This window comes from Dermochelys coriacea, chromosome 3 (assembly GCF_009764565.3).
Source record: "Dermochelys coriacea isolate rDerCor1 chromosome 3, rDerCor1.pri.v4, whole genome shotgun sequence".
Classification (NCBI taxonomy): Eukaryota; Metazoa; Chordata; order Testudines; family Dermochelyidae; genus Dermochelys; species Dermochelys coriacea.
In genome coordinates this window covers 59,648,854-59,661,800 of record NC_050070.1, presented here as the reverse complement: position 1 = coordinate 59,661,800, position 12,947 = coordinate 59,648,854, and the positions used below count along the sequence as shown (strand labels likewise).

Sequence of the window (12,947 nt, the reverse complement as noted above, 5' to 3'; positions counted from 1 at the left end):
AGTTCTCCAATTCTACATTTTAATGCATATTTTGATATACAGTATAAGCAGCCTGTGATTAATTTCCTATATAAACATTTGTTGTGCTTCCTTACCTTAGTTCTGTTTCTTTGTGTTTGTTGATTAAACCTCAGATTGCTTTGTTACCTTGGAATTCTGTATTTGTCCTCCTTGGATTTCATATTAGCTATTAAAAATTGTTAAATTGGCCAAATTCAGCCCTAGTATAAGCAAGCATGCTAAAATCATAAAGTTACAGGGCTGATTGTAGCCCTCAACTTGTGTTCATCTTTTCCCCAGTCTTCAGGTGTATCAGGGAGGTGATAAAGGAAGTGGTAGCGGGATTTACTGATAGGATGAAGTGGTGAGAGAAGGAGGAGGAGGAAATGAGAGAGAGATATAGGCAGAGACAAAATTATGCAAAGTCCAGAAGCTGAAGAACATAAGCTAACATTGATGTGCAAGGCAAGAAGATGCCATTGGAAGGATTTGAAGAGGAGAATGACATGGTCTAAGAGACAGATGATGAAGATGACTTTAACCAGGGTGATTTGGATGGACCATGGAAATGAGATGGAAACCGAGAAGCATAGAAAGTAGGAGACTTCAACAGTCAAGGAAGAATGTAACCAAAGTATGGACAAGGATTTTAGACATAGGGACAAAAAGGAAGAGTCAGATTTTTGAGATGTTGTAGAACAGACAGGATTTGGTGGCAGCCTGTATGTTTTGTGAAAGAGTAAGGAGGCTGTCACAGCAAGGTTGTGAGCTTGGATGATGAGGAAGATGATGATATTGTCCAACGGCACTGGAAAAAAGGGAGAGAGTTTGGGAAAACACATGAGGAGCTCATCATAGGCCCTGTTGAGTTTAACTAGGTGATATGATCTCCAGAGTATATATCAGAAATATAGTCAGATGCAAGACTGGATGGAACATGAGAGGTCAGGGATAGAGAAGATTTGTGAACTGTTGGCATGGAGATAACAGTTGAAGCTTCGTGAGTGAATGAATTGCCCAGGGATAAGCTATGGAAGAAAAACAGGAGAGGACCAAATAGCAGAGTCTTGAGGGTTGCCCAAAGTGTGAAAGAGGAGAGGAAGAAGAGAACTGGAAGGCGCAACCTGACAGGCAGGAGAGGAATCCAGGATGAGAGAGTGATCAACAGTGTCTAAAGTGGAAGAGTATTTTTTTAATCATCCTTTTTATTGAAGAGCAGAGCCTAACTATTTTTGATTAGTTTGTCTTGGGAGTAACCCAGAACTGTTATGCTCTTCATTTCCCCTCAGATACCTTCCCGTAATGTTTTCAAGAATCCCTCTCATAAGATAATACTGTACATTAGAAAACAGTTCATTTCCTGTTTGGCTTCCAGGGGTTTATATAATCGTTGTTTAATACCAGAAAATTTGGGGTTTCTATTCAGTGTTTTCATTGGCATGAGTTTCTTCACTCTCTTCTTGCAAAAAGGAAATGTTCAGAATAGTATACTTGTTTCTTCTTGATTCAGGGAGATTGGTTGGGCATTTCTGATCTAAATTGTGTACTTAGGTGTATGTTTCTTCTTTAGGTGTTCAGTGATCTAACTCATAGATTCATCCCTTTCAGCCATTTATTTAGCAGCAAGAAGACCACATAAAAAGACTCCTTCTGCCTATTTCAAACAGCTTTGTGCAGCTGAATGATTCCATAACAGAACTTCCCTTCCCTGCAGGATATGAGCCCTTTGCCCCACATTTTTGCCAACGGTTTAGATTATTGCTTGTTCTGCTTCATCAAGGTAATGGAGAAAGCGTTTCTCCATTTGACATCCCTTAGTCAAAAGTATATTGAATACTCTTCTCCACTGGGTTTTACTTCATTCTGCATTTTATCCAGAAAGTGCAAAGGGACTGGGTTCAACCAAAAGTATATTCTACTTGCATGATTTGGTTCTTGTATTTTTTAACAGAGAAGACAGTATCTCTACATGATTAGGATTTGATATTGAGTTACTGAGCCAATGATAATGATAAGCATGTATATTCGTTGCATATTCATATAATGAACATTATTTTTGTAGGTTTCAGTGTCTTTGTTGTTGGTGTAGCTGATGTGGATTACCATGAGCTGTCAAAGATTGCTAGCAAACCCAGTGAACGTCATGTATTTATCGTTGATGACTTTGATGCCTTTGAAAAGATTGAGGAGAACCTCCTCACTTTTATTTGTGAGACAGCTACCTCAAGTAAGTACGAGACAATGTTTCTCTCACAAGCTAATAAATTTGACTATGTACTGTTACAACTCTCATGTCAAGGCTTTCCCATTTACACTTTTTTCAAGAAACTTTAATATATATTTCCAGTGAGCAAGTACATGTTTCTTATTTAAGTGGTTATTATATTTTTATCTTATCTCCCACCCTGAGATGATACTCTATTAAAAAGTGAATAAACAATAAGTGACAATTATTTTTTTATTTGAAGAGCAAGTAGAATGGTAGCTAAAATGGACTCCTGGATGTGACAGATTTCCTCTTTACCACTGTTTTTTGGCTGCATTGGGGATGTAGCTAACCAGTGTCTAATATTACTTTTATAAAGATCTAAAATAAAATCCATCTGTTTATAAATCTGGAGTCCTTCTATGGCAAAAAAAGAGAAAATATTTGCACATTTGTATCATCTGCAACTATGTGTTCCCATACTGCCTCCTCCACATACGACTAAGGAGCCATATAAATCTGTAGTTTTTCCTTGTGAATCTGATGAATAATATGCACTATGACTCATGCATAAAAGATCCATGGAAAGATTGTGTTATTGTGCCCATTTCTTTTTATGAATTGGGCTCTTAAAATAAAATATACTTGAAGTTCATCTGTTTGCTATTCCATATATTCCAGCATGGTAGAAACAATACATTAAAAAGCCTCATAAATAAGGATTTGAACATTTCACCAACATAACTGGAAATCTACTGCTTGATCTTGAGCAGAATAAAGCATAGGATCACAAACAGATGATAATTATTGTAGTGGCAGATGTTGGCTGGTAATTAACAAAGTTCAAATTTATGGGAATAAAACCTTTTGAAAATAGTTGTATGTTCATGATTCCATTTGAATTTTTAAAAATAACACAGTTTTCATCTGTTTCAGCTTGCCCTCTCATTTACTTGGAGGGATACACTTCTCCTGGTAAGAATCATATACAAACATCCTAGCATAGGATAATTCTGAAGCTTTTTTTTCATTTATCACGATTTCTTCAAATTGTGTTTCTCTCTCCCCTCTCCCCCAAAAATAAAGGTTTCAAGATATTGGAATCATACAACTTAACAGAGAAGCATTTTGCCTCTGTACAAGGAGTATCACTGGAATCAGGATCCTTCCCTAGCCATGTGGCATACAGGATCCATAGAAATGCCTTCATCAGTCAGCCTGCATCGTAAGTTATCTGTGTAACCTGTTTTCCTGGAACACTTTATTGGGGAGGGCAAATGGGGAAGGATAACATAATTTATAGGTAATGGTATTAATACCTGCTGGAGGACAAATTTTATTTTGTTTTTACTGAAGTTCAAGAAATACAGTAACTCCTCACTTAATGTTGTAGTTATGTTCTTGAAAAATGCAACTTTAAGTGAAACGATGTTAAACACATCCAATTTTCCCATAAGATTTAATGTAAATGTAGGGGGTTAGGTTCCAAGTAAATGTTTTGGGGGCAGACACAAGGCATTATATACTGTGCTGTACTGTGGTTGGGAAGTTCCCCTGGCTTACGCCACACAGGCACAGCCCGCTACAGGCAAGGATGCTAGGAAGCACCTTCGCAGCAGCAATGGCAGCTTACCTGGAGAAAAACAGGTGCCGACTTTGCTGGGGGATGCTCCAGGCCCGCCTCTTCCCGTTTCCGCTCCACTCCAAGCCCACCTCTTCCCACCCCCATTCCACCTCCTCCCCAAAGGATGCTGCATCCCAGCTCCTTCCCCGCCCCCAGAGTGTCCTAAGCACTGCCAAACAGCTGTTTGGCGGGCTTAGGACTTTCTGGGAGGGATGGGGAGAAGCGGAGACGCGGTGCTTCCCTGCTCTTCCCCCTCCCTCCCAGCGCTTCCCTGCCACCAAACCACTGTTTGGCGGCACTTAGGACTTTCTGGGAGGGCGGGGGAGGAGTGGAGGCACAGCTGTCTGGAGGTAGGGGAAGCACTGGGAGGGAGTGGGAAGAGGCGGAGAAGAGAAACTCGTGCAATGCTCCCTTGTAAAGTCACTGCTCTTCCACAAAATCTTACAAGCAGTGTACAGAGCAGGCAGCCAAACAATGTTATAAGGGAGCATTGCACAACTTTAAATGAGCATGTTCCCTAATTGAGCAGCGACATAACTTTGAAACAACATTAAGTGGGAGGACGTTAAGTGAGGAGTTACTATACACTCCAAAGAATGTGCAACCATTGGTCTGATTAAATGTTATTCAGTTCCTTCATTAGTGGTCCTTATATTGTTAATTCCAGCTTCCTTATTATTATTATTATTATTTGTATTACTGTACTGCCTAGGAGTCCCAGTTGTGAATCAGGACCCCGTTCTGCTAGGCATTGTATGAACACAGAACAAAAAGACAGTCCTTGTTCTTTTCTCAAGAGGATGCCTCATATAAACAGGCCTATTTTAGTTAATTGATTTAATTAATATTACAGGCCCTATGCAATCAATGCCCTCTGTGGCTACTTGTATAAAGAAACCACTTAGCCAGAGAGACTGTTTTTGATTTGGAGGGATAAGTACCATTTGTTTAGTAGTTGTAACAGGCAACACATTTCTGCCTGTGGTCACAATGCCCCAAGTGTGTGACACCACCCAGCCCAGGCACCATATTGGACAAACAGAGAATTTTTCAAGGAGCGATGGCCTGAAGCAAGTCTTTCCTAGCTGATCACTCTGTTCTAGAACTGAACTAGGGAGATAATGAGAGGGGTCATGTGGGACCCTCACAAAAAACAGAGCTAGCTAGAATAAGAGGAGTCCAGTCATGGAGGAGAAACCCCTTTCCCCAATCCAGAAGTTTCTTCTCTCCTCACTCAAGTAAAGTTTAGAATTTAGCATTGCTCTGCCAGAGGCCACGTCTAGAGCCAGACCACTCTTCCCCCTCCCCATTTTTTATATCATGTAACTCTAGTTGTCCACTTATGGGAACTTTTGACAGCTGTGCAACCCTAGCAGAATGGATAGAAGGGGGCAGACCAAACATAGGAGAATTGCCAAATATAAGGAATACATTTAAAAAGGCTCTTTCCCCTTCCCCTTGCCTCAACTCTCAATTTGCCAATGTGGAGTATTTGGGGACTTTTTTTTTTTTTTGTCGTCTTCGGTCAGCCAGTTTTTCTCTTCGATAGCTTGGCCTGGGAAAGAGCAAAGATCTATGGTTTTCTGGATATTGCAGGACTCATAAAGCGCAGATAGTTTGAATTCATAGAACCTTATAGTTTGCTTTACCATTTTATTAAGTCAAAGCCTGCACCTAAGTGGGACCTTAAACATAAAAAAGAAGCTTACAAGAAGTGGAAGGTTGGACATATGACCAGGGAAGAGTATAAAAATATTGCTCGGGCATGTAGGAAAGATATCAGGAGGGCCAAATCGCACCTGGAGCTGCAGCTAGCAAGAGATGTCAAGAGTAACAAGAAGGGTTTCTTCAGGTATGTTGGCAACAAGAAGAAAGCCAAGGAAAGTGTGGGCCCCTTACTGAATGAGGGAGGCAAGCTAGTGACAGAGGATGTGGAAAAAGCTAATGTACTCAATGCTTTTTTTGCCTCTGTTTTCACTAACAAGGTCAGCTCCCAGACTGCTGTGCTGGGCAACACAAAATGGGGAAGAGATGGCCAGCCCTCTGTAGAGATAGAGGTGGTTAGGGACTATTTAGAAAAGCTGGACGTGCACAAGTCCATGGGGCCGGACGAATTGCATCCGAGAGTGCTGAAGGAATTGGCGGCTGTGATTGCAGAGCCCTTGGCCATTATCTTTGAAAACTCGTGGCGAACGGGGGAAGTCCCGGATGACTGGAAAAAGGCTAATGTAGTGCCCATCTTTAAAAAAGGGAAGAAGGAGGATCCTGGGAACTACAGGCCGGTCAGCCTCACCTCAGTCCCTGGAAAAATCATGGAGCAGGTCCTCAAAGAATCAATCCTGAAGCACTTAGAGGAGAGGAAAGTGATCAGGAACAGTCAGCATGGATTCACCAAGGGAAGGTCATGCCTGACTAATCTAATCGCCTTTTATGATGAGATTACTGGTTCTGTGGATGAAGGGAAAGCAGTGGATGTATTGTTTCTTGACTTTAGCAAAGCTTTTGACACGGTCTCCCACAGCATTCTTGTCAGCAAGTTAAGGAAGTATGGGCTGGATGAATGCACTATAAGGTGGGTAGAAAGCTGGCTAGATTGTCGGGCTCAACGGGTAGTGATCAATGGCTCCATGTCTAGTTGGCAGCCGGTGTCAAGTGGAGTGCCCCAGGGGTCGGTCCTGGGGCCCATTTTGTTCAATATCTTCATAAATGATCTGGAGGATGGTGTGGATTGCACTCTCAGCAAATTTGCGGATGATACTAAACTGGGAGGAGTGGTAGATACGCTGGAGGGGAGGGATAGGATACAGAAGGACCTAGACAAATTGGAGGATTGGACCAAAAGAAATCTAATGAGGTTCAATAAGGATAAGTGCAGGGTCCTGCACTTAGGATGGAAGAATCCAATGCACCGCTACAGACTAGGGACCGAATGGCTCGGCAGCAGTTCTGCGGAAAAGGACCTAGGGGTGACAGTGGACGAGAAGCTGGATATGAGTCAGCAGTGTGCCCTTGTTGCCAAGAAGGCCAATGGCATTTTGGGATGTATAAGTAGGGGCATAGCGAGCAGATCGAGGGACGTGATCGTTCCCCTCTATTCGACACTGGCGAGGCCTCATCTGGAGTACTGTGTCCAGTTTTGGGCCCCACACTACAGGAAGGATGTGGATAAATTGGAAAGAGTACAACGAAGGGCAACGAAAATGATTAGAGGTCTAGAGCACATGACTTATGAGGAGAGGCTGAGGGAGCTGGGATTGTTTAGTCTGCAGAAGAGAAGAATGAGAGGGGATTTGATAGCTGCTTTCAACTACCTGAAAGGGGGTTTCAAAGAGGATGGCTCTAGACTGTTCTCAATGGTAGCAGATGACAGAACGAGGAGTAATGGTCTCAAGTTGCAATGGGGAAGGTTTAGATTGGATATTAGGAAAAACTTTTTCACTAAGAGGGTGGTGAAACACTGGAATGCGTTACCTAGGGAGGTGGTAGAATCTCCTTCCTTAGTGGTTTTTAAGGTCAGGCTTGACAAAGCCCTGGCTGGGATGATTTAACTGGGACTTGGTCCTGCTTTGAGCAGGGGGTTGGACTAGATGACCTTCTGGGGTCCCTTCCAACCCTGATATTCTATGATTCTATGATTCTATGACCTGAGTAAGATGTTTTCTGTGTATCAAATTAGGAAAAATATTGAAGAGTTGGCTGTAGGTAGAAAAAGAGAGAGCAAGAGAGCAAGCAAAAATAGCCTTTGTGGGATCTTATTGATATATATATATTATATAAAGCCAGAAAATTAAATTGAATTTAAACTGTAGTGTTCAGGAAATCAATACTCCCTAGGAATCCTAATGGTACAGTTGCATTACATCCGAGTTATCTCTTGATACTGAATTATAACTAGGTTTCTCAAATTCACTTGCTTATCTTGCCCCTTATGTCAGCCACCTTTTGTTGAAGAAGCGATATGGTCACTGTAGTAGCATGATACTAAATGTAAGGGGCTGTCAATTTGTCCAAAATATGTAAAAGCTTCACTACCAGTTTTTGAGGTTTCTCTATTTTAACTCACAGGGCCATATGGCCTTCTCAGCCAATAGCAGAGTTTCAGCAGTAATAGTGTCAGCCATGTTGTTGGCTAAATTGAAATAAAATTTGCTAATTCTTCTCACAGTTTCCCTCACATCCACCCTGCTGCTTCCTTTTCACTCCAGACATTGCTCAGCCAGGCCTCTTAGTTTCCTTTAACATACTTCCATTTACTTGTGGTTTTCTATCATTTGGTGTCCAACAGTGTCCATGACACAAGCCTAAAAATCCACAGATGACGACTAAGGAAGTGTGCCCCAAATGCTGTACTATATCTGTGGAATAAATTTAATGTCTCCTTCTCCGACTGCACCCTCTGCATGTGAGCCAGCCACAGTTGAGTTCCTTGTGCTCCCAGTGCCTGACTACTCAAAATGGAATGTGCAGGGCTAGAACTAGGGTATGCCCCATCTTCTTCCTGTACGGGTCACCAGCTGAGTTTATATGGGAGCAACCCACTCCACATCCTGTAAATATAACAGAGGTCAGGCACCAGAACCCTGGCTGAATCAACCAGAATGCATTTAGAATGCCTATTCTTGCTGGTCCTGCATCAGTTTCTCCCCACCTCCACTCAAATGCAGGCTGGGAGTTAAAGTCTTAACATAGCCAATAATGTGATTTCTATTTGCTTAATTCTTTGCTGTTTGATTAAAGAGTTAACAGGCTGAGCTTTGCTAAATGATGTAATTTTCCCATTTTGATTATGTCCTGTCTTTTAAAAAAAGTGAAAACGATGAAGATCTTTCCTTTTTCTATGCGTGTTTGATGCGAAATATCCTCATGTTCTCTGAACAGGGAGCTTCATCCAGACGGATTGCCACATGCTTACACAATCATACTGCTGTTCCGCCTTCTTTTGGAAACCCCCAATGAGCCATTTGCAATTTGGCAGATTACAGACAGGGATTTGAAACCACAAGTTGGAGTAATTCTTGATCGTAAGGACAATTTTACTTATTGCACAGAGAATTTGTAGATAGAAGTTTACGGTTGTTTTGCATTCCAAAATTGTTTCAAAACCAAAATATTCTTACATGGTAAAAAGGTATATTATTTTGTGTTCTAAATATTTTTTTAATATTGTATTTCAATTAATTATTCAAAAATCTGTATAAGCACTAAGTTTCTTTAGTATTATTAAATCTAAAACCAGTGGAATGCACACTTTCACTAATCTGGGTCTTTAAAACTGTCCCAGTAGTCATTGTGTGTACAATTAAAAATGTACTCAGTAGAACTGTACAGTGTATATGTATATATTGTTAGTGTGGTGGTGTTCTCTTCTTTGAATAACATCAGCAGTGTGACCCAAATGACATTTATTTATTGTATCTTCTTTTTGCAGCTTCCACCAAATTATTGTCATTTTTTAACAAGGATATAAGAGGAGAAGTTCAGACAGTAACTTTTGATGATAATGAAGTAAAGAAAATCTTTTATGGAAGCTTCCACAAGGTAAAGGATTAAAATTATATGCATATTATCTTGCAAAATGCTTCTCTGTTAAACAAACAAAAACAGCTGTAATATCTATACTTTGTACAGACACATAAATTTACAAAAAGAAAAGGAGTACTTGTGGCACCTTAGAGACTAACAAATTTATTAGAGCATAAGCTTTCGTGAGCTACAGCTCACTTCATCGGATGCATTTGGTGGAAAAAACAGAGGAGAGATTTATATACACACACACAGAGAACATGAAACAATGGGTTTATCATACACACTGTAAGGAGAGTGATCACTTAAGATAAGCCATCACCAACAGCAGGGGGGGGAAAGGAGGAAAACCTTTCATGGTGACAAGCAGGTAGGCTAATTCCAGCAGTTAACAAGAATATCAGAGGAACAGTGGGGGGTGGGGTGGGAGGGAGAAATACCATGGGGAAATAGTTTTACTTTGTGTAATGACTCATCCATTCCCAGTCTCTATTCAAGCCTAAATTAATTGTATCCAGTTTGCAAATTAATTCCAATTCAGCAGTCTCTCCTTGGAGTCTGTTTTTGAAGCTTTTTGTTGAAGTATAGCCACTCTTAGGTCTGTGATCGAGTGACCAGAGAGATTGAAGTGTTCTCCAACTGGTTTTTGAATGTTATAATTCTTGACGTCTGATTTGTGTCCATTCATTCTTTTACGTAGAGACTGTCCAGTTTGGCCAATGTACATGGCAGAGGGGCATTGCTGGCACATGATGGCATATATCACATTGGTAGATGCGCAGGTGAACGAGCCTCTGATAGTGTGGCTGATGTGATTAGGCCCTATGATGGTATCCCCTGAATAGATATGTGGACAGAGTTGGCAACGGGCTTTGTTGCAAGGATAGGTTCCTGGGTTAGTGGTTCTGTTGTGTGGTGTGTGGTTGCTGGTGAGTATTTGCTTCAGATTGGGGGGCTGTCTGTAAGCAAGGACTGGTCTGTCTCCCAAGATCTGAGAGAGCGATGGCTCGTCCTTCAGGATAGGTTGTAGATCCTTGATGATGCGTTGGAGAGGTTTTAGTTGGGGGCTGAAGGTGATGGCTAGTGGCGTTCTGTTGTTTTCTTTGTTGGGCCTGTCCTGTAGTAGGTGACTTCTGGGTACTCTTCTGGCTCTGTCAATCTGTTTCTTCACTTCAGCAGGTGGGTATTGTAGTTGTAGGAATGCATGATAGAGATCTTGTAGGTGTTTGTCTCTGTCTGAGGGGTTGGAGCAAATGCGGTTATATCGTAGCGCTTGGCTGTAAACAATGGATCGAGTGGTATGATCTGGATGAAAGCTAGAGGCATGTAGGTAGGAATAGCGGTCAGTAGGTTTCCGATATAGGGTGGTGTTTATGTGACCATCGCTTATTAGCACCGTAGTGTCCAGGAAGTGGATCTCTTGTGTGGACTGGTCCAGGCTGAGGTTGATGGTGGGATGGAAATTGTTGAAATCATCGTGGAATTCCTCAAGAGCTTCTTTTCCATGGGTCCAGATGATGAAGATGTCATCAATGTAGCGCAAGTAGAGTAGGGGCATTAGGGGACGAGAGCTGAGGAAGCGTTGTTCTAAGTCAGCCATAAAAATGTTGGCATACTGTGGGGCCATGCGGGTACCCATCGCAGTGCCGCTGATTTGAAGGTATACATTGTCACCAAATGTGAAATAGTTATGGGTCAGGACAAAGTCACAAAGTTCTGCCACCAGGTTAGCCGTGACAGTATCGGGGATACTGTTCCTGACGGCTTGTAGTCCATCTTTGTGTGGAATGTTGGTGTAGAGGGCTTCTACATCCATAGTGGCTAGGATGGTGTTTTTAGGAACATCACCAATGGACTGTAGTTTCCTCAGGAAATCGGTGGTGTCTCGAAGATAGCTGGGAGTGCTGGTAACGAAGGGCCTGAGGAGGGAGTCTACATAGCCAGAAAATCCTGCTGTCAGGGTACCAATGCCTGAGATGATGGGGCGTCCAGGATTTCCAGGTTTATGGATCTTGGGTAGCAGATAGAATACCCCAGGTCGGGGCTCCAGGGGTGTGTCTGTGCGGATTTGTTCTTGTGCTTTTTCAGGGAGTTTCTTGAGCAAATGCTGTAGTTTCTTTTGGTAACTCTCAGTGGGATCAGAGGGTAATGGCTTGTAGAAAGTGGTGTTGGAGAGCTGCCTAGTAGTCACTCGATCACAGACCTAAGAGTGGGTATACTTCAACAAAAAAGCTTCAAAAACAGACTCCAACGAGAGACTGCTGAATTGGAATTAATTTGCAAACTGGATACAATTAATTTAGGCTTGAATAGAGACTGGGAATGGATGAGTCATTACACAAAGTAAAACTATTTCCCCATGGTATTTCTCCCTCCCACCCCACTGTTCCTCTGATATTCTTGTTAACTGCTGGAATTAGCCTACCTGCTTGTCACCATGAAAGGTTTTCCTCCTTTCCCCCCCCTGCTGTTGGTGATGGCTTATCTTAAGTGATCACTCTCCTTACAGTGTGTATGATAAACCCATTGTTTCATGTTCTCTGTGTGTGTGTGTATATAAATCTCTCCTCTGTTTTTTCCACCAAATGCATCCGATGAAGTGAGCTGTAGCTCACGAAAGCTTATGCTCTAATAAATTTGTTAGTCTCTAAGGTGCCACAAGTACTCCTTTTCTTTTTGCGAATACAGACTAACACGGCTGCTACTCTGAAACCTATAAATTTACATAGTGGTTTACAAATCACAGTGAGATAAGATGCCTGAAGTAATACTTTTTCAAGCTTCTATTGATGTGGGGTCCAGTGTTAGAAAGGATTTGCCAAAGGTGTGGAGGAAGGGCCGTATATGGACAAAAGACGGGAGACTTCCAAGCATATGAGACAGCAAGAAAATTATGAAGCAGAAAATAGGGAAAAGAATCCATAGAGAGAAACAATTGGGAGGAACCTAGGGAAAGACAGAGAAAAGAGGAAGAAATAGGAGCAGAGATATGTGCGGGTATGAGAATATGCAGTCAGTTGTGAAGCATCAGTAATTTAAAAGATAAATAGCTATTTGAATTGAAGTCAGGTGCTTAACAAGCATAATATATGTAATACTCAGTAATTATACTAAGTGCAATGGCTTCTGAAATATTGAGTCTAAAATATTTAATATGAATTTTAACACAGTTGTAAAGAACTTAACTAATAGAGTAAAATACTGTATCTGGAGAAAGCACATATTGGTTGATAAAGTATGCTTGCAAGTGTGTTTTCTTGAGCTGGAACTCTTACTCACTTCTCTGAAAGCTAGCACCAGAATGTCTTCTGTCCGTATCATCACATTCAGCTTCCAGCATGTGCATAGCATTTTGATAAAATGTTTGCCAGTTACAGCTGTGCCTTGAGACAGGCAGGATCAAAACTCACTTGATTTCTCAACATTAATAACTGGTGGGAGAATGTCAGCTCTCAGTCAGCCATAGGTTCATATAGATGAACAAGATAAGTGTATCTGTTGGTTGAGAAGAGCACAGAGAGTCAGGAGACCTGGATTCTGTTCTTCTGTAGGCAGCCGGCTTAGTCTGGGATCTTGATCAATTCCTTTAACTTC

General features: G+C 41.6%; 1 protein-coding gene across 14 annotated transcripts in view; it reads left to right on the top strand.

Moving 5' to 3' along the window:
* The window catches only part of COL12A1 (collagen type XII alpha 1 chain), a 152,250-nt gene that overhangs the window by 99,216 nt on the left and 40,087 nt on the right, over positions 1-12,947 (top strand). For all 14 annotated transcript variants that reach the window (XM_043510523.1, XM_043510517.1, XM_043510522.1 and 11 more), the window contains 5 exons: positions 2,063-2,227; positions 3,143-3,181; positions 3,293-3,431; positions 8,709-8,851; positions 9,259-9,368. In XM_043510523.1, coding sequence (XP_043366458.1) covers positions 2,063-2,227; positions 3,143-3,181; positions 3,293-3,431; positions 8,709-8,851; positions 9,259-9,368 — 596 coding nt within the window. The remainder of the gene's footprint in view (positions 1-2,062; positions 2,228-3,142; positions 3,182-3,292; positions 3,432-8,708; positions 8,852-9,258; positions 9,369-12,947) is intronic.